Source organism: Pseudophryne corroboree, chromosome 4 (genome assembly GCF_028390025.1).
Source record: "Pseudophryne corroboree isolate aPseCor3 chromosome 4, aPseCor3.hap2, whole genome shotgun sequence".
NCBI lineage: Eukaryota > Metazoa > Chordata > Amphibia > Anura > Myobatrachidae > Pseudophryne > Pseudophryne corroboree.
Genome location: NC_086447.1, coordinates 557,612,072 through 557,639,702, shown reverse-complemented (window position 1 = coordinate 557,639,702; position 27,631 = coordinate 557,612,072). Strand labels below are relative to the sequence as shown.

The 27,631-nt window shown below is 42.8% G+C and overlaps 1 protein-coding gene across 1 annotated transcript in view; it reads left to right on the top strand.

The window, feature by feature from the left end:
- Window positions 1-27,631, top strand: part of MAP3K5 (mitogen-activated protein kinase kinase kinase 5) — a 368,573-nt gene that overhangs the window by 169,886 nt on the left and 171,056 nt on the right. The window contains exons 10-14 of the mRNA XM_063917408.1: window positions 3,335-3,488; window positions 5,503-5,610; window positions 12,687-12,736; window positions 20,686-20,781; window positions 21,204-21,285. Of these exons, the coding sequence (XP_063773478.1) occupies window positions 3,335-3,488; window positions 5,503-5,610; window positions 12,687-12,736; window positions 20,686-20,781; window positions 21,204-21,285 (490 nt within the window). The remainder of the gene's footprint in view (window positions 1-3,334; window positions 3,489-5,502; window positions 5,611-12,686; window positions 12,737-20,685; window positions 20,782-21,203; window positions 21,286-27,631) is intronic.

Sequence of the window (27,631 nt, the reverse complement as noted above, 5' to 3'; positions counted from 1 at the left end):
TCACCGCATTTGGAGAAAATATGTTGCGTGGTGTGAGGCCAGGAAGGCCCCCACGGAGGAATTTCAACTGGGTCAATTCCTACATTTCCTGCAAACAGGATTGTCTATGGGCCTCAAATTGGGGTCCATTAAGGTTCAAATTTCGGCCCTGTCGATTTTCTTCCAGAAAGAATTGGCTTCAGTTCCTGAAGTCCAGACTTTTGTAAAAGGAGTACTACATATACAGCCCCCGGTTGTGGCCCCAGTGGCACCGTGGGATCTTAATGTAGTCTTGGATTTTCTCAAATCCCATTGGTTTGAGTCGCTCAAATCGGTGGAGTTGAAGTATCTTACATGGAAAGTAACCATGCTACTGGCCCTGGCTTCAGCCAGGAGAGTATCAGAATTGGCGGCTTTATCATATAAGAGCCCATATCTGATTTTCCATACGGACAGGGCAGAACTGCGGACACGTCCTCATTTTCTGCCTAAGGTGGTGTCAGCGTTTCACCTGAACCAGCCTATTGTGGTGCCTGCGGCTACTAACGATTTGGAGGATTCCAAGTTGTTGGACGTGGTCCGGGCATTGAAAATATATATTTCAAGAACGGCGGGAGTCAGAAAGTCTGACTCACTGTTTATATTGTATGCACCCAACAAGATGGGTGCTCCTGCTTCTAAGCAGACGATTGCTCGTTGGATTTGTAGCACAATTCAACTTGCACATTCTGTGGCAGGCTTGCCACAACCTAAATCTGTCAAGGCCCATTCCACAAGGAAAGTGGGCTCATCCTGGGCGGCTGCCCGGGGGGTCTCGGCATTACAACTCTGCCGAGCTGCTACTTGGTCAGGGGCAAACACATTTGCAAAATTCTACAAATTTGATACCCTGGCTGAGGAGGACCTGGAGTTCTCTCATTCGGTGCTGCAGAGTCATCCGCACTCTCCCGCCCGTTTGGGAGCTTTGGTATAATCCCCATGGTCCTGACGGAGTCCCCAGCATCCACTTAGGACGTTAGAGAAAATAAGAATTTACTTACCGATAATTCTATTTCTCGTAGTCCGTAGTGGATGCTGGGCGCCCATCCCAAGTGCGGATTGTCTGCAATACTTGTACATAGTTATTGTTAAAAACAAATTCGGGTTGTTATTGTTGTGAGCCGTCTGTTCAGAGGCTCCTACGTTTGTCATACTGTTAACTGGGTTCAGATCACAAGTTATACGGTGTGATTGGTGTGGCTGGTATGAGTCTTACCCGGGATTCAATATCCTTCCTTATTGTGTACGCTCGTCCGGGCACAGTATCCTAACTGAGGCTTGGAGGAGGGTCATAGGGGGAGGAGCCAGTACACACCACCTAATCCTAAAGCTTTATTTTTGTGCCCTGTCTCCTGCGGAGCCGCTATTCCCCATGGTCCTGACGGAGTCCCCAGCATCCACTACGGACTACGAGAAATAGAATTATCGGTAAGTAAATTCTTATTTTTACCGGCGGAAGGGATGCCAGCTGTCAATATCCTGACATCAGCATCCCGGCCGCCAGACTGCTGGCAGCGGGGCGAGCGCTAAAAGTCCCCTTGCAGGCTCGGTGGCTCACTGCACTCACCACAGGATCGATTCTCACTCTATGGGTGCCATGGACACACACGAGTGGGAATAGCCCTGGTGCGCTGGGATTCCGGCTGGCTGCATTGTTGTCTGTTGGGATTGCCGGGATACTGACAGCCGGCAAATTAAATGCATCCGGTGTGAAGCATAGGTGCAGAGAGTACGGTGGAGGTGGAACTACACTACTTATTTTATTTTAGTCAGAGAGACCAGCCTTAGACCCTCTGCTACTTTTAGATACCAGTCGCTCCATTAGCTTCTTTTACAATCTGCCATTGTCTGTGTCACTGTGAGAGTAGCCTCCTAGAGAATAAGGGGATGGCATTTGGCTCCTTTATTTATGGCCATGTGTTAATTCAATATACAAAGTGGTCAATAGCCAAGTCACACAGGTTTTACATTGTAATCTAAGGCTGGGTACACACTTATAGATACAATCAATTGATCTGCAGATATATCTACAGGCGAATTGGGCAGAGATGTGGATTATTAGATCTATACTAAAAAGGTCTACAGTCAATAGTTCTACCAGTAATGGTAGACATGCATTGGGTCGACATAGAATAGGTAGACGGTAGAAATGTAGACAGGGTCAAAAGGTCAACATGGAAATGGTAGACACAGAAAAGGTAGACACAATTGAATTTTTTATTTTTTTTGTGTGTGTTTTGTCACTTTTCTGCTACAAACAAACCCCATTAGTGTACCGCGCACCATGCTCCGAGCAAGGTGACTATTCCCAATCGTAGTCCACGTGGATGGTAAAGTATGAAAAATTTGAAAAATATATTTTTTAAAAACTTGTGTTGGTCATTGTTATTTCGCCCTTTTGACCCTGTCGACCATTTACATGTGCCTGCCCATTTGCACTGTCAATCACAGCCGGCTTGTGCTGCAACTGTATGGACAGTTGGCTGACCACTCATACACACAGCACAATGCACCAATATATCTGTAGATATACTGGTCATCATCTGTGCTGCACAGCTGACGCAATATGTTTGTGTCAAAGACGTTTGCAGACATATCGCTGGTACACACTGGCTGACAGACCAGCAATAGATCGGCCATTCAGTTGAACGGCCAACATATCGGCCAGTGTGTACCCAACATAACACATAAATACAGGTTGAGTATCCCTTATCCAAAATGCTTGGGACCAGAGGTATTTTGGATATGGGATTTTTCCGTATTTTGGAATAACTGCATACCATAATGAGATATCATGGTGATGGTACCTAAGTCTAAGCACAGAATGCATTTATGTTTCATATACACCTTATACACACAGCCTGAAGGTCATTATAGCCAATATTTTTTATAACTTTGTGCATTAAACAAAGTGTGTCTACATTCACACAATTCATTTATGTTTCATATACACCTTATACACACAGCCTGAAGGTCATTTAATACAATATTTTTAATAACTTTGTGTATTAAACAAAGTTTGTGTACATTGAGCCATCAGAAAACAAAGGTTTCACTATCTCACTCTCACTCAAAAAAGTCCGTATTTCGGAATATTCCGTATTTCGGATATTTGGATATGGGATACTCAAGCTGTACATAGTTTTACTTGCTATGACCCATTTATATAAACCTTGCCACAATACCATAGTTTTCCATACATCTAATCCTGAACTTTTTTCTTTTTACTTGCCCATAATTTATTTTAGGCTCAGTTGTACGGTTTTTATTGATTATAATTATTGTACATTTTGTTTTTCATCTTTACAATGTTCAGGTACTTGAATTCAGTTGTGGAGACCATTTTAATATACCAGCAATTTAAGAAACCAAACCTAGAGAAACATGTATCCAAGCAAGAGCTTGTGGATTTTTGGATGGATTTTCTTGTGGAATCCACAAATACAGATGTTTCTGTGGTACGCTTTCCGGTAAGTCCACCCCCCCAACCCCCCACCCCCCTGTTCCCAATAGTACTTGTATTGATACATCATGAAACACTGACCATCCACCTCAAACACTTGTTGTATTTCCTTATACTGACAATTAGTATTGTGAGAACAAGTTTATATATTTAGATTAATTCTATCCACATTAATGTATTTTCCTATATTTATACTAATCCTTATACTCTCCTGGTATTGAAGGGAAATTAACATAATTTTATGCATGCCACTTCTACATATCCTTCATACTAGGGAAGCCAATCCTGCCTGATTTTTTCAATCCAGGGATTTGGGATTGAAATAATGTAAATTCCGGGATACCCAGACTTGAGATGATCAATGAAAACATTCTTAAGCGTCCCATACGCTAGAGCGATAATGCCTGATTTCATCCGATTTTGGGCATTCGGCCCAATATATTGGATGAAATTGTGCATTTTGGAGGCGTTTCCGATACGATCGGATGCGCGTTCCTGTGAGCATCGGATCAGATCCTCCAGATTGAATGTGCTGCACATTCAATCTGGTCTGACCCCGCAGGTGTGGCTGGGATCGCCCAGGATCACCCAAGATACTTTGTATGCAAAAGGACAGCATACGATGTATCGTGGGTTATCCTGCCCCCCGAGAGGCTGCCGAGGTGATCGCCCCCGCAGACCCCACCCAGAAAGTGAGAGACAGTGTGTAACTCACTGTCGCCAGTAAGCCGCGGTAGGACTCTGCTTAGTAAACTGGCTGCCAACACAGCAGACTCCACACATGGCTGTTTAAGGGTCATGCATAACCACACAGTAGTAGGAGGTCCAGTATCTGAGCTGAGTACTAGTATATTATTAAATTGCAGCCTGTAAAGGGACACCGTAGCCTGACTCCCCCCCCCCCCCCCCCCCCCTCCCCCACTTTGCTCTATCGAGCTCCACCCACTCCTTTGACGCACAGGACACCCCCTTTCCCAAACCCTGCCACCTCGTTCGAGCAGCTGCTTGTCACGACTTTTCCCAAGCTCATCACAGTTATGAAATCCAAATCCTCCCTTGAAAAATGGGGGGGGGGCAGAGTAAAGGGGAGCACAGTGAGCACAAACAAGTATCAACACAGCCAAGACATACCCAGATACAATTTTCTGTCCCTTTCAATCGTTATGTTATAAATTGGCAGGGTGATTTCACTTATTGCTAGCATATTCTTTTTACCTGACCTCACCTACTATTATGTTAGAGCAGAGGTCCTCAAACTCGGTCCTCGGGGGCCCACACAGTGCATGTTTTGCAGGTCTCCTCACAGAATCGCAAGTGAAATAATTAGCTCCACCTGTGGACCTTTTAAAATTTGTCAGTGAGTAATTAATACACCTGTGCACCTGCTGGGTTACCTACAAAACATGCACTGTGTGGGCCCCCGAGGACCGAGTTTGAGGACCTCTGTGTTAGAGGATAGGCATAGCTTTATTTATGACAATGTAATGACAGTTTAAAACAGTGGGGGAATTCAATTAGCCATGGATAATTAACCGGGACTAATTGAATTTCCCCTATAGTTATCAATTGTCATTCCATGATTCATTTTAATTAGCCCTGAAGTGAGACCGCTGGCAGCACTTACAGGAATTTTTTTTTGTTTTTACGCAAAAAAATCCCCAATAACCAGGGGGTCACCCTGGACTTAAATAGCCTCAGGAGATAAAGCCAGAGGCTACCTTCCTTTTTCACAGCTGATTAACTTAACGGGGCTACCGGCAATTGAGATCTAAGACCTCTATAAAATGACTGGAAGAATATGATGTCATAGGGAAATGTACCTTACTTGCACAAATCAGGAAAAGTTTATTCTGTGAACTTACTATTAACTATTAAAGGATCTTGAATGTAGTTAACAAACTGGTGTAAAAGTACAGTTTTTAATACCTTAAAATAGACGTTATGATGTACAAGCTTGGTAAAATTAGTTTTTTAATTCATGTGCATTTCCTGTAAGTCTGTTTATTTTCATTGATGGCTAGATCTTGATCCTAGAACCCACAAAAATCTACCAGCCATCATATCTGTCAATCAACAGTGAAGCTGATGAGAAAACTGTGTCTATTTGGCATGTTCTTCCAGATGATAAGGTAATTGTGTAAAAAAACTATATGTAATATAGTGGACCTTATTCAAAGTTGTACGTGAACATAAGTTGTGGCTTTTTTCCCCCCACAACTTGTTTTCATTAGAATCATTACACGCAATGATAACCAACATACAACAAAACATTCAATTGGAGTTCTACGATTTTGCTGAGGTGCGCTCCCTGGGTTACTCGGGGTAATGTTCTTTGTCCCAAAGCAAGGTAGAAATTTCCTTCTACAGACAGCTTATTCGGCAATGCTTCTTCATTCCAAGTAATATAAGCGATAACCCCAGAAAGAAAAGAGAAAACTGTATATAGTGAAGTACCGTAGGGTTCAATTAGGTTCAAAGCTTAAAGTAGATGAAAATATGGTATGGTGTGGAATATAACACTCGAATCCACCTTAATGCAGCAGATCTACGTACCAGAAATAGTGGGGTGTTTTAACTGGCCACCCAAATGCGCTTGTAATAACACTCCTTTTGTTCCTGCAGGTTTTGGTAATGTTTTTCTCCCAATCCTTCCCCTCTCCGTTTAGATATAGTGTGTCCGGAAATAGGAGGAGATAGCAATATATAGTGAAGTACAGAGTTTGTGGGGTGTCACAATGGCCCACCCAAAAACGCTTCCAGAATTGCTCCCCGGGGTATGCAGCAATAGACAGCGTGTTCCCTCTGGCTTCTGCAGGTACCTCCAATCAGTCACCAACGCGTTTCTGCCCTATAAGGGCCTTTCTCAAGGTGTGTGGTGTATGTGTGGGGTGAGGTCCTTATAAACCCCACTGTGTGTCCTGTCGTTTAGACCAAGAACCAGGTGAATAGCCGTGTGGGGGTTATGACCTCCGTTGCAGGAAATGGATTTCGCCTTACTGTAGAGCCGTGCTGTCGGGCACTTGTAGGGAGCTGCGATGATTAGACCCACGGCTATGTCGCTTGAAGCTGCTGACCGCTCGTGTCCGCTACAGCTACAGTGACTGACGCCGGCTTGTCAGTCTGCAGCGTAGGAAGCTTGTAGACTGACAAGCCGGCGTCAGTCTCTGTAGCTGTAGCGGACACGAGCGGTCAGCAGCTTCAAGCGACATAGCCGTGGGTCTAATCATCGCAGCTCCCTACAAGTGCCCGACAGCACGGCTCTACAGTAAGGCGAAATCCATTTCCTGCAACGAAGGTCATAACCCCCACACGGCTATTCACCTGGTTCTTGGTCTAAACGACAGGACACACAGTGGGGTTTATAAGGACCTCACCCCACACATACACCACACACCTTGAGAAAGGCCCTTATAGGGCAGAAACGCGTTGGTGACTGATTGGAGGTACCTGCAGAAGCCAGAGGGAACACGCTGTCTATTGCTGCATACCCCGGGGAGCAATTCTGGAAGCGTTTTTGGGTGGGCCATTGTGACACCCCACAAACTCTGTACTTCACTATATATTGCTATCTCCTCCTATTTCCGGACACACTATATCTAAACGGAGAGGGGAAGGATTGGGAGAAAAACATTACCAAAACCTGCAGGAACAAAAGGAGTGTTATTACAAGCGCATTTGGGTGGCCAGTTAAAACACCCCACTATTTCTGGTACGTAGATCTGCTGCATTAAGGTGGATTCGAGTGTTATATTCCACACCATACCATATTTTCATCTACTTTAAGCTTTGAACCTAATTGAACCCTACGGTACTTCACTATATACAGTTTTCTCTTTTCTTTCTGGGGTTATCGCTTATATTACTTGGAATGAAGAAGCATTGCCGAATAAGCTGTCTGTAGAAGGAAATTTCTACCTTGTTTTGGGACAAAGAACATTACCCCGAGTAACCCAGGAAGCGCACCTCAGCAAAATCGTAGAACTCCAATTGAACTTTTTTGGGAAATTGGTGACAATCCCAGCTGGGGGACTGCAGCACCTTTGAACTGAAGCGCCATCTGTACATTTTTGCTTACGGTTATACAACAAAACATATCCCAGCACGCTTCCATGAGCATCCACTACAGTATACTGTATAGACATTCGTGTAACTCAAGATTTTTTGTATACGAACACGTACATGATGCTTGGATATTACTATAAATGAGATATAATTAAGAACAAAGATTAAAGAAAAGGGTGTCTTGTCACTCGCCCGTCGGGCAGCGTAACAGGAGGATCACACAGAAGAATGCAGTTTTGTACCACTTGGGTCAGACGCGTGCTATTATAAATCTGGGATTGCATTTATTTAGGTTGGCAGAGTTGCAATAAAACTGACCTACTGTATGCAGAGAAGGAAGAAAAGACTGTAATAGTAATCATAGCCAGAGCTTGTTGTGATATAAATGTATATAGTCAAACAAGAAGGGCAGAAAGGAAAAGGGAAGAAAGAGACATAGGGGTATATGCAATTGCCGGCGAATCGTGGCAATTTTTTGCCCGTTTTTTTAATTCGACACAATTCCACCGTCGAATTCCGGCAAGTGGGTGCCGGAATTCAACATATTCAATAAAAAACGGATTCGACAGTCCCCTGTCGAAAAACGGCTGATTTGACGGATTTTGATTAGATTTAAAAAAAAACGGGGAAAAACGGTAAAATACCCGGAAAAAAATTGCGTGGGGTCCCCCCTCCAAAGCATAACCAGCCTCGGGCTCTAAGAGCCGGTCCTGGTTCTAAAAATCCGGGGGAAAAACTGACCGGGGATCCCCCGTATTTTTAAAACCAGCACCGGGCTCTGTGCCTGGTGCTGGTGCAAAAAATACGGGGGACAAAGAGTAGGGGTCCCCCGTATTTTTTACACCAGCATCAGGCTCCACTAGCTGGGTAGATAATGCCACAGCCGGGGGTCACTTTTATACAGCGCCCTGCGGCCGTGGCATTAAATACGCAACTAGTCACCCCTGGCCGGGGTACCCTGGAGGAGTGGGGACCCCTTCAATCAAGGGATCCCCCCCCCCAGCCACCCAAGGGCCAGGGGTGAAGCCGAGGCTGTCCGCCCCATCCAAGGGCTGCGGATGGGGCGCTGATAGCTTTTTGAAAAATGAAAGAATATTGTTTTTCCAGTAGTACTACAAGTCCCAGCAAGCCTCCCCCGCAAGCTGGTACTTGGAGAACCACAAGTACCAGCATGCGGGAGAAAAACGGGCCCGCTGGTACCTGTAGTTCTACTGGAAAAAAAATACCCAAATAAAAACAGGAGACACACACCGTGAAAGTAAAACTTTATTTCACACCTGCCGACACACAAATACTTACCTATGTTGACCCGCCGACTGGCACGTCTCCAATGTCGCCGACGATCCGGGGTACCTGTGAATAAAAGTATACTCACCTGATCCAGTGTCCAGATTATAATCCACGTACTTGGCAAAAAAAAAAAACGAACACCCGGACCAGGCGGACTGAAAGGGGTCTCATGTTTACACATGGGACCCCTTTCCCCGAATGCAGAGACCCCCCGTGACTCCTGTCAAAGAAAGGTCTCTTCAGCCAATCAGGAAGCGCCACTTCGTGGCACTCACCTGATTGGCTGTATGCGCGTCTAAGCTCAGACGCGCATTGCACAGCTCCCTCCATTACTTTCAATGGTGGGAACTTTGCGGTCAGCGGTGAGGTCACCCGCGTTCAGCCGCTGACCGCAGGTAACCCCACCGCTGACCGCAAAGTTCCCACCATTGAAACTAATGGAGGGAGCTGTGCGATGCGCTGTCTGCCAGCTCAGACGCGCATACAGCCAATCAGGAGAGTGCCACGAAGTGGCGCTTCCTGATTGGCTGAAGAGACCTTTCTGTGACAGGAGTCACGGGGGGTCTCTGCATTCGGGGAAAGGGGTCCCATGTGTAAACATGAGACCCCCCCTTTCAGTCCGCCTGGTCCGGGTGTTCGTTTTTTTTTTTTTTTGCCAAGTACGTGGATTATAATCTGGACACTGGATCAGGTGAGTGTAATTTTATTCACAGGTACCCCGGATCATCGGCGACATTGGAGACGTGCCAGTCGGCGGGTCAACATAGGTAAGTATGTGTGTGTCGGCAGGTGTGAAATAAAGTTTTACTTTCACGGTGTGTGTCTCCTGTTTTTATTTGGATATTTTTTTTTCAGTAGACCTACAGGTACCAGCGGGCCCATTTTTCTCCCGCATGCTGGTACTTGTGGTTCTCCAAGTACCAGCTTGCGAGGGAGGCTTGCTGGGACTTGTAGTACTACTGGAAAAAACAATATTCTTTCATTTTTTCAAAAGGCTATCAGCCCCCCATCCGCAGCCCTTGGATGGGGGGGACAGCCTCGGGCTTCACCCCTGGCCCTTGGGTGGCTGGAGGGGGGGGACCCCTTGATTGAAGGGGTCCCCACTCCTCCAGGGTACCCCGGCCAGGGGTGACTAGTTGCGTATTTAATGCCACGGCCGCAGGGCGCTGTATAAAAGTGACCCCCGGCTGTGGCATTATCTACCCAGCTAGTGGAGCCCGATGCTGGTGTAAAAAATACGGGGGACCCCTACTCTTTTCGTCCCCCGTATTTTTTGCACCAGCACCAGGCGCAGAGCCCGGTGCTGGTTTTAAAAATACGGGGGATCCCCTGTCAGTTTTTCCCCCGGATTTTTGGAATCAGGACCGGCTCGAAGAGCCCGAGGCTGGTTATGCTTTGGAGGGGGGACCCCACGCATTTTTTTTTCTGATTTTACCCCATTCCATTTTAAAAAAATAATAATATTTTTTTTTAAATATATAAATAATACTTGTGCCTCCTAAATAGACAAACCATGTACCTAATCCCTTCTAATATAAATAGATATGCTATTACCAATAAAAAAAACACAAAAAAAAAAACGTGTTTTTAAAATTTTTTATTAGATTCCGCCAGCAAAGTATGGCGGATTGAAAATGACGAATTTACTGTCTAAAAGCACTGTTGTCGAATTTACAATCTTCAATTGAATATACTTTTGTCGAATTGCCGCATTTGTACCATTGCAGAAATGTCGAATTTGACAAATGTCGAATTTCAAAAAGTCGAATTTTGAAAGTCCGTTTATTTGACGAAAAGTACTGAATTGCATTGTCGAATTTTTTGGGGGGGCGAAAATGTCCCGTTTTTCGACATTTTCGGGAATTCGACTGCAATTGCATATACCCCATAAACTGAAGAGAAGGAAATCTCTGGGGGTGAAAGAAAGTTGGTGAGAGGAAGAAGAAGAGCAGAAGTAATGAAACTTAGATGTACTGTACATATGTATACCCAGGAGGAGTGCATTAATGAGTAGTAATCAGGGTCCCCAGATCAATTTTTGGATGACAGAACAGGACCACCACATATGATAAAACGTAGCAGATGCTCTGCATTGACAGCCAGCATGCGGCGGACTTTTATGGAATATTTTTATTTACATGGCTTAGCATCGAATATAAAAGAAATGTATAAGGTTCCTTTACTGAACATTCCTGCTGCAATGTGTCTGGTAAGGTAAAGTAACAGTGGACCGCGTTTTTGATTCACAGACCGAAATTCTTCATTTTGGAGCAATGTGCTTCGATTTGCGCATTCTGCCAGTGAAGAACTTGGTCTCATTCTGTGCAATATTTTTCAGAACCCACTCACTATCCCTTCTGCTGTCCAAAGTGTCATCCTTCCATTGTAACTTAGCAATGCTTTAGTAACCTTTCAAGTTATAAATGCCAGCAATTACAGCGCTATAGAAGTACTCTGTTTATATGTGTAAGCTAATCATATAGTGGCCGTAAAAATAAGACCCATTAAGCAATATATTGTTCTGACGTGAATGGGAATGACATATAGGCCATATCGCTCAGTATGCACGTGCATTGTCAGCCCATCTGATGTGCTGCACGTCAGCTGTGCCGACTCTGCTGACAACACCATGAAGGTGAATGCGGGATGTACTTCTATATCGTGCAGTGTGTACGGCCGTGTTATATACAGGTTGAGTATCCCATATCCAAATATTCCGAAATACGGAATATTCCGAAATACGGAATTTTTTGAGTGAGACTGAGCTAGTGAAACCTTTGTTTTCTGATGGCTCAATGTACTCAAACCTTGTTTAATACACAAAATAATTAAAAATATTGTATTAAATGACCTTCAGGCTGTGTGTATAAGGTGTATATGAACCATAAATGCATTATGTGCTTAGACTTGGGTCCATCACCATGATATCCCATTATGGTATGCAATTATTCCAAAATACGGAATAATCCGATATCCAAAATACCTCTGGTCCCAAGCATTTTGGATAAGGGATACTCAACCTGTATTGGTATATCTGCTGTACTGGGACTAGAACAACTAATTGGAAAAAAAAATAGACAGTGTACACCTGCACTGGACAATGAAGGCAGCAATATAGAATATCCTCCAGTGTTATCAGTACTGGAAATAACATACACACAATGTAAACAGATGATATCTTATGCGCCCAACATTTGAAGGGTAACAGATACTTATACTCTGAAATGTCCTTAAATAGAGCCCACGTGGGCTCCATTTAAGGACACTTCAGAGTATAAGTATCTGTTACCCTACAAATGTTGTGCACATAAGATATCATCTGTTTACATTGAGAAAAACAAATTGTTCTGATGTGTAGCCGGGGTAAGGGTGTGTACACACGATGAGATCCTTGCTATGCCCGATTTCCCTTGAACTCCCCGGAGCCCAGATAGCACAGATTTTGACTTGCTTTTCTTGCCTGCACAGTCTATCTTTTCTTGCGATGCCGACCTGGCGGTACCGCGCATCGGGATCGAATCGGGATTGCAAGGTGACTTTCACCTTGCGATCTGCACTAACTTTTCTTGCGATTTTGACTATATAGTCAAAATCGAAAGAAAATATCTCACCGTGTGTACACACCCTTAGATTGTAAACCAAGAAACCATGCAATCTGTTGTGTATTATTTGACCATCCACAGGTAATTGTATGTCTTTCTTCAACTTATTACTGAAAAAAAATTTTTTTTCATAAAAGTATTTGAGCCGTTATCTGATATGACACCATACCATATCAAATACAGTAGTTATCTTTGTTTTTTTCATTCCATAACTTTTTCTCTGAAATATAAAAGTTTCTTGTATTTTTCAGAAAGGAATTCATGAGTGGAATTTCATTGCTTCTTCCATTCGAGGTGTAAGGCAAGTGCTTCATGTTTTTCTTTAGATAAGAAAGTGGCACCTCTGTGACTTCTTTAAGGGGGGTACTCACGGAGCGATCGCTGCTTAAAATCTAAGCAATCTGACTAGATTGCTTAGATTTTAAGCACGATCGCTCCGTGTGTAGCCCCCTTAGCGATAGCGATGCGCAGCCCCGCGCATCGCTATCGCTGCTGCTAGATTGGCCTGCATGCAGGCCAATCTAGCGGGTCGCTCACTTCACCCGCTGGGTGAAGTGATCGGCCCCCCCGTCTCCCCCCGCCCGCTCAGCACAGATCGCGCTGTGCTGAGCGCCGGGAGAGATGTGTGCTGAGCGGTTCGCTCAGCACACATCTCTCTGCCATCGGCCAGTGAGTACTGGCCTTTAGACACAAAATGCAATTTCATTCCATTGTTACAAGATTCTTTGTCGCAAGACTAAAATCACATATTGCTACGAAGTCCTGTGCAGCTTTCTTCCTCCTGTCCTTTTATATATGGCTGAGACCGTATGGAAAGTGGTATCTGGATGAAGGAGAGGTAATCAATAGGTTGACATCAGATGGTCGACAGGGTCAAAAGGTCGACATGGACTTAGGTTAACAGGTTTTAAAGGTTAAGATGCAAATGGTTGACAGACGATTTTTAGGTTTGGGGTAAGGGTTAGGCTTAGGCACTTGGGGGAAGGGTTAGGCTGCCTAAGCGGACGGTTAGGGTTAGGCTGTGGAAGGGTATGGTTAGGGTGAGGCACCAAGGGAGATGGTTAGGGCTAGGGACTAAAGGGGAGGGTTAGGGTCAAAATAACATACAAAAACACGCATTAACCTTTTGACCTGTCGATCTATTGACTGTATCTATATACTGTTGATCTTTTAATCCACATCCATGCATACAATATATTTTTATGTAGAAATCTTCCTACTTGCAGTTAGGGGTTTTAAGCTACTCTGATGTAATGATATGCTACTAACCTACTATTATTCAGAAGTGACTTACTGGGAAATGCTATTTACAAGTCAGCACTTGGCATATTTACTGTGCTGCAATCGGAAATGGTGGGGCCCTGGACTGACAGAATAGGCAGGATCCCCCCACCTTATCCTTGCATATCTCATAGGTTCTCAAACACTGTCCAGGTTTTAGGTACAGTATATCCATGGCTCGGCACAGATGGTTAAATCAAATTGAATGAGGTGCTAATTAAGTCACCTGTGGCCATGCATGGATAAACTTAAAACCTGGACCGTTGGGGTGCCTTAAGGACCATGTTTGAGAACCTCTGCCACAGCCAGCCCACTTCTGTCTCTCCAGCTCTGCGGTATCTGTCTAGCCCCAGCCAGCCCACTTCTGTTTCTCCAGCCAGGAGCCCCAGTTTGTCTTTCCAGCCCTAGTCAGCCCCCGCATGAAACTTGCCTTCTTCTGGCTGCTCCTCATGCACCACTGCTCTTCATCTCTCTTTCAGCCGCACGTCATGATGTCACGCATGAGAGGTCGTAAAAATAAACTCCCCTTTATTGCATGGCGGTAGGAGTCCAGCCAGCTACCTCTTTGGCACGGCCTGGGACTCCAGCACATTTCCATATACTAAACTGTTTTCCTTTTGCAACACCAAGGGTATGGCATACGTAAAATAGTTGCAGGCAGTATCAATATTTACAAAGTGGATTTATGCCTGACCTGAAAGTTACATAGAGCTTTCACTATACTGGTCTGGCAATGGGTAATCATTGTGGGCTTCTAGCGATGTGTAGGTATTGTTTATTCTAAATGACTTTTGGTTAGTATTCAGGTTAGTGTTACATGAATGACTTTGTTTCAGCTTCCTATCTCCTGTATTTGAGTTCCTTGTGTCTTAAGGATCCATATACACAGATGAGGCAGCAGATGCAAATTAAGGTTATGATTTGTATTACATTAAATGGAAAAGGAGACCACACTATCAAAACAAGTAAAGCGCTATTTCTACATTGTTGCACTACTTTGTAGTATGCAGTGTGGATTTTTAAGGTCTGAATGGGACCCGAAATGTACCCTTGCTTCGCTCGCCATGCTTTGGGCTCGGTTGGCTCGCTGCACTCGCCACCAGGTTACTAAAGGGAATAGTTACAATTTAAGGTGCACTCAACCCAACCAGCAAGTTTTACTGTATTATTTTCAAAAAGTGTATGTCCACACTGCAATGTCAAATAAAGGCTCAAATGCCCATTAACTAAGATTAGTACTGAGAATTATTATTGTTTGAGGGACTGAGACATGTCCTTTATTAATAATAGAGCGAAATATTAAAATCTAACAAAAAAGAAAAAGTTTGTGACCGAAATTAACAAGAGAGTGGGATGTTATTCGTGTGGCAAATGTACAGCGTGCCAACACATCAATATCACACAGGAATTTAAGGACAGATATCAGAACAAGATGAAAATAAAAAGTTTCATCAATTGCTCAACACAGGGAGTAATCTACTGCCTTACATGTCCGTGTGGGTACAAATATGTTGGCATGACAAAGAGACTCTTCAAGAAACGCATATTAGAACACACATATAATATCAAAAATGCACGAAGAGATTTGGACAACATGAAAAAAATTACAAATGTGGCCAGACATTTTCTAAGATTCCATGACAGTGACCATAAGAAAATGAAAATGTATGGTCTGGAACACATCGAATTGGGAATTAGAGGTGGTAATATCACCAAGGAGTTGTTGAAGAAGGAGTCCAGATACATCTTTTTGCTAGATACCATGACTCCCTCTGGTCTAAATGAGGAGATTCACTATTCGGCATTCATTTGAATATACAAATTTTGTATAATCATTTGTATTAGTTCTAGAGATTTTAAGGACCCTGTATATGTCCCTGATTCAAGGAATGTAGGTGTTGCCCATATCATGAAACAACACAGTCATTAAATGTGATCAGGGCATATCAATTCTAATTTAAAATTTGAGTGTAAGAATATCTGTGATTCAAGGGATTATTCTGTCCCCCTTTTTCCGCTTTATGATTTTGGACTGGTTCAAATATTCTACCTATGATATAAAGTAAGGCGATGGATATGGAATATGAAAGATGAACATGTTTTCCCATATTTGGGTATTATCTTATGTTAATTTATTTGGCAGAACTTTACACTTATTACATTACTTAAAAAATATCTTTACATCTACATATACTATATCTTGTATGTAGATTTAAACATATTCATCACTATATCAACCTATTATATTTATTACAAAAAGGTTATCTATAATAGACTCACCATCAATACTCACCATATTTATTATTATGCCTACTTATCATATTTACCATGAAAACTTATTTTATAACATTTTCCATCAATACTTACCAGCAAATCCTTGTCATTAGTTGAATGTCCATGATTCCTTATCCTCTGATTGTAGAGGTGCATTTGATCAATAATATTCATATATACAATACTTACCTTTAATACCTACCATCAAATCTTGATTGTCCGTTGAATTCCTATGAGTCTTTATCCTCGGATTACAGAGGTAAATATTAATCTTACATACTATATAACATAACTGACGTTCAAAATTAAGGGTCATATTTATGTGGAATTATGGTTTGCACTATATACATACAACTATGAACAGCAGTATTCACTTTTTAATATCTAAAAGTTATTTGAAAAGGTATCTAGGACATTAGTTTTATAGATACAATGAATTATGGCATTGACCTTGCCAGTTATTATAGATTAATATGTGTCAATGTTGAACATCCACCTTCATGGTTTCTTTAACCATGGTTACTTTATTTGGGTTTTGTCCAACTTTAGAACTTTCATAACTGATATGACATCTATGAAATTTTTGATAAAAATCACAATAACGGTTTTGAAAGGGTTGAACTCTATAATATAACATATGATGATTTGGAGTTTTCATAAAATATGCTTAGCCGTGACCATACCATTAGATAACTTTCAAATGATTTTAGTCGACATGAATTTCATGACTATCTAGCTTGTATCCAATAGATGCATTGAACTTAGAATATTGGATGGACAGTCACCACATATGTCTAACAACATGTGTGTATGTATATATGTATATGTATGTGCATATGTATAATAAATAGGAAAGTGGGGGTGTTGCCCATGTAATATATGATAACCAATAAGGATGGGTAAATAATTGATACTCATAATATCCTAACGTGATACACTGTATGGATAGCACTATACTTACCATTTATAATTGTAATTTATTTATTTTTCCTTCTCACTTACTATCACTAATGGGCACATGACATGCACATCACCACTTGTTTATTCATTATAGGGACATGTATGTCCTATATATATATATATATATATATATATATATATATATATATATATATATATATATATATTATATATTATATATTATTTAATATGTATCACCACATGTGCACTTATTGTATTAGTAGGCATTTATAATTGTCTTTTCACTTATTCACATTTTGTTTTGATTTGTTTTGTCATTTCGCACTAGTATTCACATTAGCACTTGCACGCTTTTTCTCCTTTTTGATTACTATTCTATCATGTCCATCTCGTCTGGATTTATTATACAGGTCTCACTTATTCATTGTGGGTGTTATAGGCACTATATAACACAGATATTAATTATTATGTTTATTTGTTTAAAATTTTTTTCCTTAACACGGAATCACATTTTTAGGCACAATTGTATTAATTCAATATATACATTTTTCAATAAATACACACTAATAAAATAGAAAAAAGATTTAATCATAAAAAACAAACATTCATTTTTATTATCATTATTAGTACATATAAATTTATCAATACGAGGCAGCACACCACAGAAACTATATATTATTAATTTATAGGGATCCTTATGAGAATGTGAATGTGGTGACTGTCTTTTGTTTGTGACTAGGGAAGCCAATCCCGGGCCATTTTTTTCAATCCTGGGTATCGGGATTGAAAAATGGCCAATCCCGGGATACCTGGGATTGGTTTTTACCTAGGTGGCCTCGCCCCACCCCGCCCCCTTGCCCCACCCCGCCCCGCACATATAACTCACCATATACCGGGGGCAGGCGAGAGGGGAACATCCTGTGAACGCTGCTGGTGGCTCCCACCAGCAGCTGACAGCGCAGCGTGACCTCTCACGCTGCGCTGGGGACCCGGAAGGATGAAGCCGGGCAGCGTTTGAGCGTCCTGTGGACGCTCAACGCTGATCCCTCAATCCCCGGGATTGGAGCTTCCAATCCCGGGATTGAATCCCGGCCATTTTTGGGCCTAAATCCCGGGATCCCCCCGATCCCGGGATTGGCCACCATATTTGTGACCAATATGAATTCTAATACATGGATACATATGGTAGGGACACTCATTGCTTGATTCATCTTTAAGTATATGAGCTCCCTTCTAGCTGCAGAATCTTGCCGCGGCTGTGTAACACTGCTGACAGCACTTATTAGCGCTCGATCCAGCGGGATATAGGAGGATTAAACGAACAACGGTCAGATGGTTTGAAATGTATCCACTTGGCAGGCATTGGTTAGATAGCATATACACGTCATTTTATTGTCTTCTCTATCCTATATAACTGTCACTTCCGGCGGGCGCCGTTTACTATAGTGCCCTGAGGAAGCTCTATTAGGAGTGAAATGCGCATAGGCTTGCGCTATGTGTCCCCGTATTACTAAATAATATTCTAATATACGAATGAAACATGCATATATTAGAGATTTGAGAGGGTCTATTAGGAGCTGAAAATGCCTAAAGTACAGAGGGATTTATGATCACGTTTCCTATCTGTATTAGTATCTTTTTATATATGCTGTGAATCACGGTTTTTCAAAGGCTTTATAAGAGAGATGGCAGGGAAATGTATTAAATATAAAAGATAACAACGTGCTCTCTACTCTAGATATTGTGTGTATTTCATACCATCATAAGGAAATGTAACCTTAATATTAAACACTGAGGTTTATGCCACGCTATTTTTATGCCTGGCAACCATTCAATTTAACAGGTTATTTCTTTGCAATCACACACTTAGGATATACAGTGCTGCATATATATACAAATCTTCTCTCTGTGTCGATATATACACAGGGACAGTGTCTCCCAGTAGCCATTTTTAGTGTTATAGGAATGTGCACATTTAAACACGATCAGTGATCGTCAAGGGCAGTTTATATGTCCTGTATAGGCACAATATAATATCATACGGCACGGGATATAATCACTGCTGATTTGTGTTATACATCACAGACCCATATTTATAGGCCATGCATAAATAAGTGGGTTGCATGTACCCTATATATTTATAGGGCATTTTTGCACATTAAAAGATCTTTGAAGAACGATATATCATAAGCACTGAGAATGTACAGACAGTGCTATTGTGAGACACGGATTTGATACAATCTAATCTAGTGAGCCATAATTATCAATCATTGTGCATCTATATGATACAGTAAATACTAATCTACCCTCTTTATTTATATATATATATATATATATATATATATATATCGTTAACAGGATTTATAGATATCCTATGCTGTTGTGATTTATTAAATAATCATATTTCAATACAGTGTAATAAGGTAGCATATTACCCAAGATTGATACTATATATAGGATATCCATTGATGTATTTGCACACTACTTTACAAATGCTATTGTAGCCAGATATTTCCCTTATTAGCTCTCTCTACCACATGGTGATTTGTATCTAAATGCGTGAATCATATATTTAGCAACAGTGTTTCTTCTAGTTTCAATCACAACACTAAGTAACATTCTACTCACCACTGTTGCAATATACTGTAACAACTTGTGATTCAAACAGCCAAATAATATATCTCCCTCTGTGGCATATGATTTAAGCCCCAGTTAATACATGAAGTACAGATCTCTATTATAATTAGCACAGATACAGTGCTGCATAAATACATGCACATTCATGTACATTTGGAATAATTCTTAAGGATATATATTAAGGGTATGACACATCAGCGTTGTTTTTAATCTTTATTCACTATTTGTTAATTTCTGTCACAAACTTTTTCTTTTTTGTTAGATTTTAATATTTCGCTCTATTATTAATAAAGGACATGTCTCAGTCCCTCAAACAATAATAATTCTCAGTACTAATCTTAGTTAATGGGCATTTGAGCCTTTATTTGACATTGCAGTGTGGACATACACTTTTTGAAAATAATACAGTAAAACTTGTTGGTTGGGTTGAGTGCACCTTAAATTGTACCTGGTTTCTTTTTCTCCTTCCCCTCCCTTCGGGGAATTGATTTTATATCCTTGTTTAAACCAGTTGGTAGCACCTTATGAGTCTTTATCCCTATGTCTCATATATACACATGAGATTTTATAATAAGGGTTGAAATACACATCATGTAAGGCACCCCAACCTTGTAACATAAACTGAATTAATTTATCTTGGTGCGGGTTACTTTTCTGATTTGGTGTGAGCTTTATGCTTGACCAATATCAGATAAAAATATTTTAAAGGGAATAGTTGTTGACGTGGAAAGTGGAAGTGCCAGCCCACCGACCTTGCTCCTCCCCCTGAGGTCAGAGGTTCTTTAGCCCACTTGGATCTAGCATCTACCAAGAAGAGGAGCAGAGGAAGAGTGAAGTGTAGGTTTCAAATGACAATTTTTAAAATTCTGAATTATTTTATTAAATTAAATATTGAAATTGCATGCAAGTAGTCAATTAACTACAACCTGCATTATTGTGGTATCATACATACAGTTCTCTGCCTCAAAGGCCTTAGAGACTGTATGGCGCATTGGCGTGCTACATGCTCTGGCTCAGTAGTAATGTGTCCCTAAATACTATTTTCAAATGATGCAATTTTGTTTAGCTTGTACTCTTGCTGCACAAACTTCCCCATGTGTACATCTAAATCTAGAATTCCCCCTCTCTCTTTTGTAGCATTTCAAAGTTTGAAGAAAGGTGCTGTTTTCTGTATGTGTTATACAACTCTGATGACTTCCAGATCTACTTCTGCACAGAGCTTCACTGTAAAAAGTATGTATGTCTGTGGGAAGAGAGAAGTGCTCCTCTGTGGTTCTGATGTTGCTTCATTTAGCTTTTGTAAAAGTGGAAATGGATTTACATATTATTTAATCTTCAAATCTCTCTTAGTAGAAACGTGACTTAGGGTTTTTCTGAGAACATACTTGCAGATACCATTGTGCTGTTTTCTGCTCATATCTACATTGTGATTCATTACAAGATGGTTTGCTAAAATCTTATACGTACAAATGGAATTATACTTTGTTAAATATTTGCTTTTAATCACATTGTATATGGGTATATTTCAGTCATGTTACGTTGAGATACGTTAAATTCCCAAAGATGCTGGTAAATATGATGTTATGTGCTTCATCTTTGAGTTTTTGTGTTTGTTTGTGTGCAACCTAGTGTCTCATCACATCCTTATGTTTTAGATTTTTTGACATGGTAAACAGTATTACTGAAGAGAATGGAAAAAACGGAGACGAAGTGGATTGTGATGGAGATGCACTTGAAGTTAGTGTTTTCAAACTAATTTTATGTCCGTTATGTTTTCATAATTTTGCCTTCTGTCTTTGACATTTCTTATTTAAATTTCCATAAAATGATTAGTTGCCGATGACACTACATACTTGATAAGTGATGAAGTAGTATTCAATTTTGTTATTCACCGCTTGGAAAGTGAGTGTCTTCTGGGCTTTAAATCTGCCAGATCCACAAGGTTACGAAAGTTGGGGGAAAGAGAGCCTTGTGTGGAATTTTAGTCTGGCGGTATTATTAAGGGGCAGAACACTCACCAAATGCTGAGCTACATTTACAGCTAAGGTTAAGTAATGTCAATATCTGCAACATCTATGTTTAATGTACATTTGTTTAGTGTTCATTCTAGCACCCTGCAGCTAATCAGTGAGAAGGACATATTTTAATGGGCAAAATTTTACTCAAGATATATCTCTATAGCTATTAGTAATAACGGATAAAGTGTAAAAGTGCATAAGGAATATGGGGGTGTGTGTGTGGGCTTGGAGTTGAGCAGAGGGGTCTTTGTTCGGTCCCGCAGGGATGATGGTTTTTTTTTTAATTTAATAGTCCATTCAGTCTCATTCCGTGCAAATTTGGGCACCTTGTCTGTCTTTCCGGATGCTTTTAATGCGCTCTATTCCCGGGAAGTTCCGGTTGTGGTCTGTGGAACAGGTGTATTTTTTTCTTGAGGTCGCTGAATGATGGATCAGTCTCTAGGTCCTTTCCTTGTGTTCCAAATACGTTCTGTTATTCTTGTTTGGCACTCTTGGGGTCTGACCCACATAAGACAGGCCACAACTGCATTCTCAGTGTCCGCTTCTCTGAATCCACCTCCTCTCACTACATCTGAGTTGAAGTACCGTAAGGCTCAGTCTTAGGTACTCTGCTTTTCTCGATCTATACCACATCTCTTGGCAAACTAATGAGCTCTTTTGGATTTCAGTATTTGTATGCAGATGATACCTATCTTCCCAAGATTTGTCACCATCTGTATTGGTCTGTATCACTGAATGCTTTTCTGCCCTTTCCTCTTGGATGTCATCTCGCCACCTCAAATTTAATATTTCCAAAACAGAATTATATTTCCACCGACATATAGTAGTTACCAACCTGATATCTCAATCACTGTTGAGAACTCAACAGTCAATCCTACCACACAAGCTCGCTGCCTAGGTGACATTCTTGAGTCTGAACTGTCCTTTATTCCTCACATACAATCTGTCTCTAAATCTTGCTACATGTGTAACACCCACATACATTTACGGTGCCGAAAACTTAAACTAAATTGTGGGGTGCTGTTATGAATCAGGTTCGGGTGATCAGAGCGGCAGACCTGCTTTACCCCTCAGACACAATGACAAACCACAAATATACAGGATCCAACTCCATTTTATTATTCTAACAAAATTAACAAGTGGCAGGTGAACAGGAAACAGATGCACAGTTGAAACAGGCTGGTTATGGCTTCTGTACCACAGTCTCAGGTAACCAGTGTTAGCAATACAAGTGGCAGGTAAGCAGGAAACAGTACACCGTTGAAGCAGGCTGGTTATGGCTTCTATACTACAGTCTCAGGTAACCAGCGTTAGCAATACAAGTGGCAGATAAGCACATTCACATTAACTTTTAAACTGCTGGGCGGAGCTTGCATGAAAGAACTATGGATACCAGCATAACTCAATTGCAGATAAGCACATTCACATTGACTTTTAAACTGCTGGGCGGAGCTTGCATGCAAGAACTATAGATACCAGCGTAACTCAATTGCAGATAAGCACATTCACATTGACTTTTAAACTGCTGGGCGGAGCTTGCATGCAAGAACTATAGATACCAGCATAACTCAATTGCAGATAAGCACATTCACATTGACTTTTAAACTGCTGGGCGGAGCTTGCATGCAAGAACTATAGATACCATCATAACTCAATTGCAGATAAGCACATTCAATATAGGCACATATCGGCTCAATAGCTCCAATGGAGTGGACCCCTGTCACTAACAAAAAGGGGCGACTACCCTCTATTTATAGAACAAAAAGATAGGGCCCTGAATACTTAAGGGGAGCCTACCCCCTAAATAATATCCCCAAATGCAGAGTTACGCAGCGGAGGGCACAACAAGGGCAGAGTATGGCAGCGGAAGGGCGATCATGGTCTCACCACCTGCTGCAGCGCTTCTGCCACCCCCGATCGGCTCCTGAATCTTCTGTGCCACCCGGGATGCAAAGCACCGCACCGGGGATGCACTCTGGTCCTGGGCTCTGCGCTCCGTACACCTCCTCCCGACAGCCGGCGACATCTTCCGATCTCTGCACGGGTCCTCTCGTCTCAGCCGCAAGCTCCGGTCTTCTCCAGGGGTCCTCGTTGGAGCCTTCCGTTTGGGGTCGTCTTCCGCGATGCCTGTGCTCCCCGTCACTGGCCTCTGCCGGGTCCCGCGTCTGTTTAATGCAGCAACCTGGAAAGTCCTCCTGGGGCCGTCCCTCCACCCGCTCCTCTTCGGTAGCGATCCGCGCCGGGCATCTCCAGTCGTCCCCGCGATCCTCTTCACCGGCAGACAGCGGTGTGGACGGCTCATCCTCACCAGGGGTCCTCACTTCCGACCAATTCTCCAGCTCTGCTCCTCTGTTCACTGCGGTCACCGGATCCTCCCCTTCGCTTCTCACAGCGCAGACGGACACACAACCCGACGGGCGGCTCCACTCTCCAGGCTGGTCATAGGTCCTGGCGGCGGCTCGGCTGGGCAGCAGACAGGCTTCAGCGGGGGACTCCGCACTTCAGGCTCCCGGCGGTTACATGCTGACAACTCCTCCAGGTAATCTTCCCATACCAGGGCTCTCTTCTTCCCGCGCTGGGGAGCTCCTTATATCAGGCTGTGTCCCTCTGTACCTCCCCTGTCCTGGGTCCCCACTGGCTCTCTAGCCCCAGCAACAGCCCGCCCCAGGTGTCTTTTGCCCTGCAACCTGGGGGGCCAATAAGTGTGGGGGCCATCTTCCCGGGCTCTGTGTTGCTGAGGAGGGGAAACTAATTATAGAAGGCAGTGGCGCCAAATCCCCCTGCCTAGGCTAACAGGGACAGACAATTTAGCCCATATTCTATCCTGAGCTTTGTAGTTCTTCTGTGTAGTTAAAAAAAAATCACAAGGGGATCCCCATGGTGCAATAACTTCTGGGTATTACACATGCATCTAGAAAACATATCCAAAATACGACCATACTTTACACAAAACACTGCAAAAATCTAATCCATGCTCTCATTATCTCCCGCATTGACAGGGCCGAAACTAGGACTAACGGCACCCGGGGCAAGACAGAAATTTAGCGCCCCCCCACCCCCCCACCCCCCAAAAAAAATAAAAAAATAAAAAATAAAAAAATTCTATATATATATATATATATATAAATTAAAATAGAAAAAAAAAAAAAAATAATAATAATTAAGAAACAAACAACTAAACACAAAACAGATATCCCTCAGACCAGCAGACCCCCGTAATACACACATGGTGTGTGTGTATATATATATATATATATATCAGTGATCGCGCTGAGCCGGAAAAAAAGAGGGTCCCAGGGACCCCTCACTTTTAAAAATTGGGGTCCTACCGGTCCTTTTCTGAGTCCCATTGGAGTAAAGGTTCATATTAATCTCATTACCGATTCAAACATAAAAACACAGACTTGATTTGGACACTACAAAAGTGTAGCAGGAGGGGGGGGAAGTGAGAAAGCTGCTGGGCTGTGAAGCATACAGACACTGCACCAGAGCTGTAACTAGACATTTTGGTGCCCTTGTGGCAGAAAGTGAATTGGTGCTCCCCGCACTACACTGCAAAGAACAGACAATGCGCGCCGCTAAAATTTAGGGGCGTGGCCACATAATAGTGCCAATTCACATTACACCACACAGTAGTGCCGCTTATGCACATTGCATCGGGGTAGAGCACGTTACACACTTTGCACTGGGTAGAGTACGTTATACACTTTGCACCGGGTAGAGCACGTTACACACTTTGCACCGGGTAGAGCACGTTATACACTTTGCACCGGGTAGAGCACGTTATACACTTTGCACCGGGTAGAGCACGTTACACACTTTGCACCGGGTAGAGCACGTTACACACTTTGCACCGGGTAGAGCACGTTATACACTTTGCAGCGGGTAGAGCACGTTATACACTTTGCAGCGGGTAGAGCACGTTATACACTTTGCAGCGGGTAGAGCACGTTATACACTTTGCAGCGGGTAGAGCACGTTATACACTTTGCAGCGGGTAGAGCACGTTATACACTTTGCAGCGGGTAGAGCACGTTATACACTTTGCACCGGGTAGAGCACGTTATACACTTTGCACTGGGTAGAGCACGTTACACACTTTGCACCGGGTAGAGCACGTTATACACTTTGCACCGGGTAGAGCACGTTATACACTTTGCACCGGGTAGAGCACGTTATACACTTTGCACCGGGTAGAGCACGTTATACACTTTGCACCGGGTAGAGCACGTTACACACTTTGCACCGGGTAGAGCACGTTACACACTTTGCACCGGGTAGAGCACGTTATACACTTTGCAGCGGGTAGAGCACGTTCTACACTTTGCAGTGGGTAGAGCACGTTATACACTTTGCACCGGGTAGAGCACGTTATACACTTTGCACCGGGTAGAGCACGTTATACACTTTGCACCGGGTAGAGCACGTTACACACTTTGCACCGGGTAGAGCACGTTATACACTTTGCACCGGGTAGAGCACGTTATACACTTTGCACCGGGTAGAGCACGTTACACACTTTGCACCGGGTAGAGCACGTTACACACTTTGCACCGGGTAGAGCACGTTATACACTTTGCAGCGGGTAGAGCACGTTATACACTTTGCAGCGGGTAGAGCACGTTATACACTTTGCAGCGGGTAGAGCACGTTATACACTTTGCAGCGGGTAGAGCACGTTATACACTTTGCAGCGGGTAGAGCACGTTATACACTTTGCAGTGGGTAGAGCACGTTATACACTTTGCACCGGGTAGAGCACGTTATACACTTTGCACCGGGTAGAGCACGTTATACACTTTGCACCGGGTAGAGCACGTTATACACTTTGCACTGGGTAGAGCACGTTACACATTGCTGTCACCCGGAGCCCAAGGAGGAGGATTCAGACTGCAGAGCGGGAAGAAAAGTCAGGACGGAGGCTGCCGCGGTGATTGGATGACAGGAAACGCTGCCAGCAGTGATTGGTTGGGGACACTGCTGGCTATGACTGGTTGAAGAGACGTGTGATGCTGGCCGCGGTAATTGGTAGAGGAGTCACAGCGCGTCCCGCAGGACCCCCTCGTTTTTAAAAACTGAGTCCCCCACTGCCTATAACGCTTAAAATACGCGTTATAGCGCGTTTTTGCGATCACTGATATATATATATATATATATATATATATATATATATATGTATATACATACATATATACACATACGTGTGTGTATATATGTACGCAGCCACATATATATATATATATATATATATATATATATATAAAAAATTTGTAGCTGTCACAGTGGTGAAGATGAGCAGTCTCAGCATTATAGATTAGGGCAATATACTATTTAAGTAAACTAGTTTAAATGAGCTGCAGGGGTTAACACCAGTCACAGTGTGTGTGTGTGTGTGTGTGTGTGTGTGTGTGTGTGTGTGTGTGTGTGTGTGTGTTTTACCTCGATTCCCCCAAGTCCTGCTTCCATCCATCACTGTGCTATCACTGTGCTGAAACGCTGAATGCAGTTCTGTGTGGGGCCACAGAAAGGTCAGCAGCATGACCACATTCATAGCTAGGGCGGGCGGGCGGCTGGAATACTTTTTCGGCTTGCAGCTGAGGAAGGGAAACTAGACGTTTCCCTGACTCCCTAGCTCGAGCGGCGGCCATCTTCTGCAGGGTGCAATGCATCATGGGATTTGTAGTCTCTATGCTACTGCATAAAGTGTAAGCAGTAGCACACATGACTACAAATCCCATTTTCTTCACTAGATTCTCTGCTGTGTCAGATGCAGCTGATCCCAGCGCCCTATCCAATCCCGCGCCCGGGTCACATGCCCCCCTAGCCCCTCCCTAGTTTCGGCTCTGGCATTGATTACCGCATTAGTCGTCTTACAGGTCTTACCAAAAAGAGACTCTCACCACTACAATCCATTCTGAATTCTGCTGCAAGGGTAATCTTCCTAGGCCAGACGTTCATCGGCAATTAACAAAACAAATAACCCAGTGTACATCTCTTTGTTATCTCAAAATATCTCCCAATCCGACCTTCTACGCTCTTCACAAGATCTACGTCTGTCACCCACA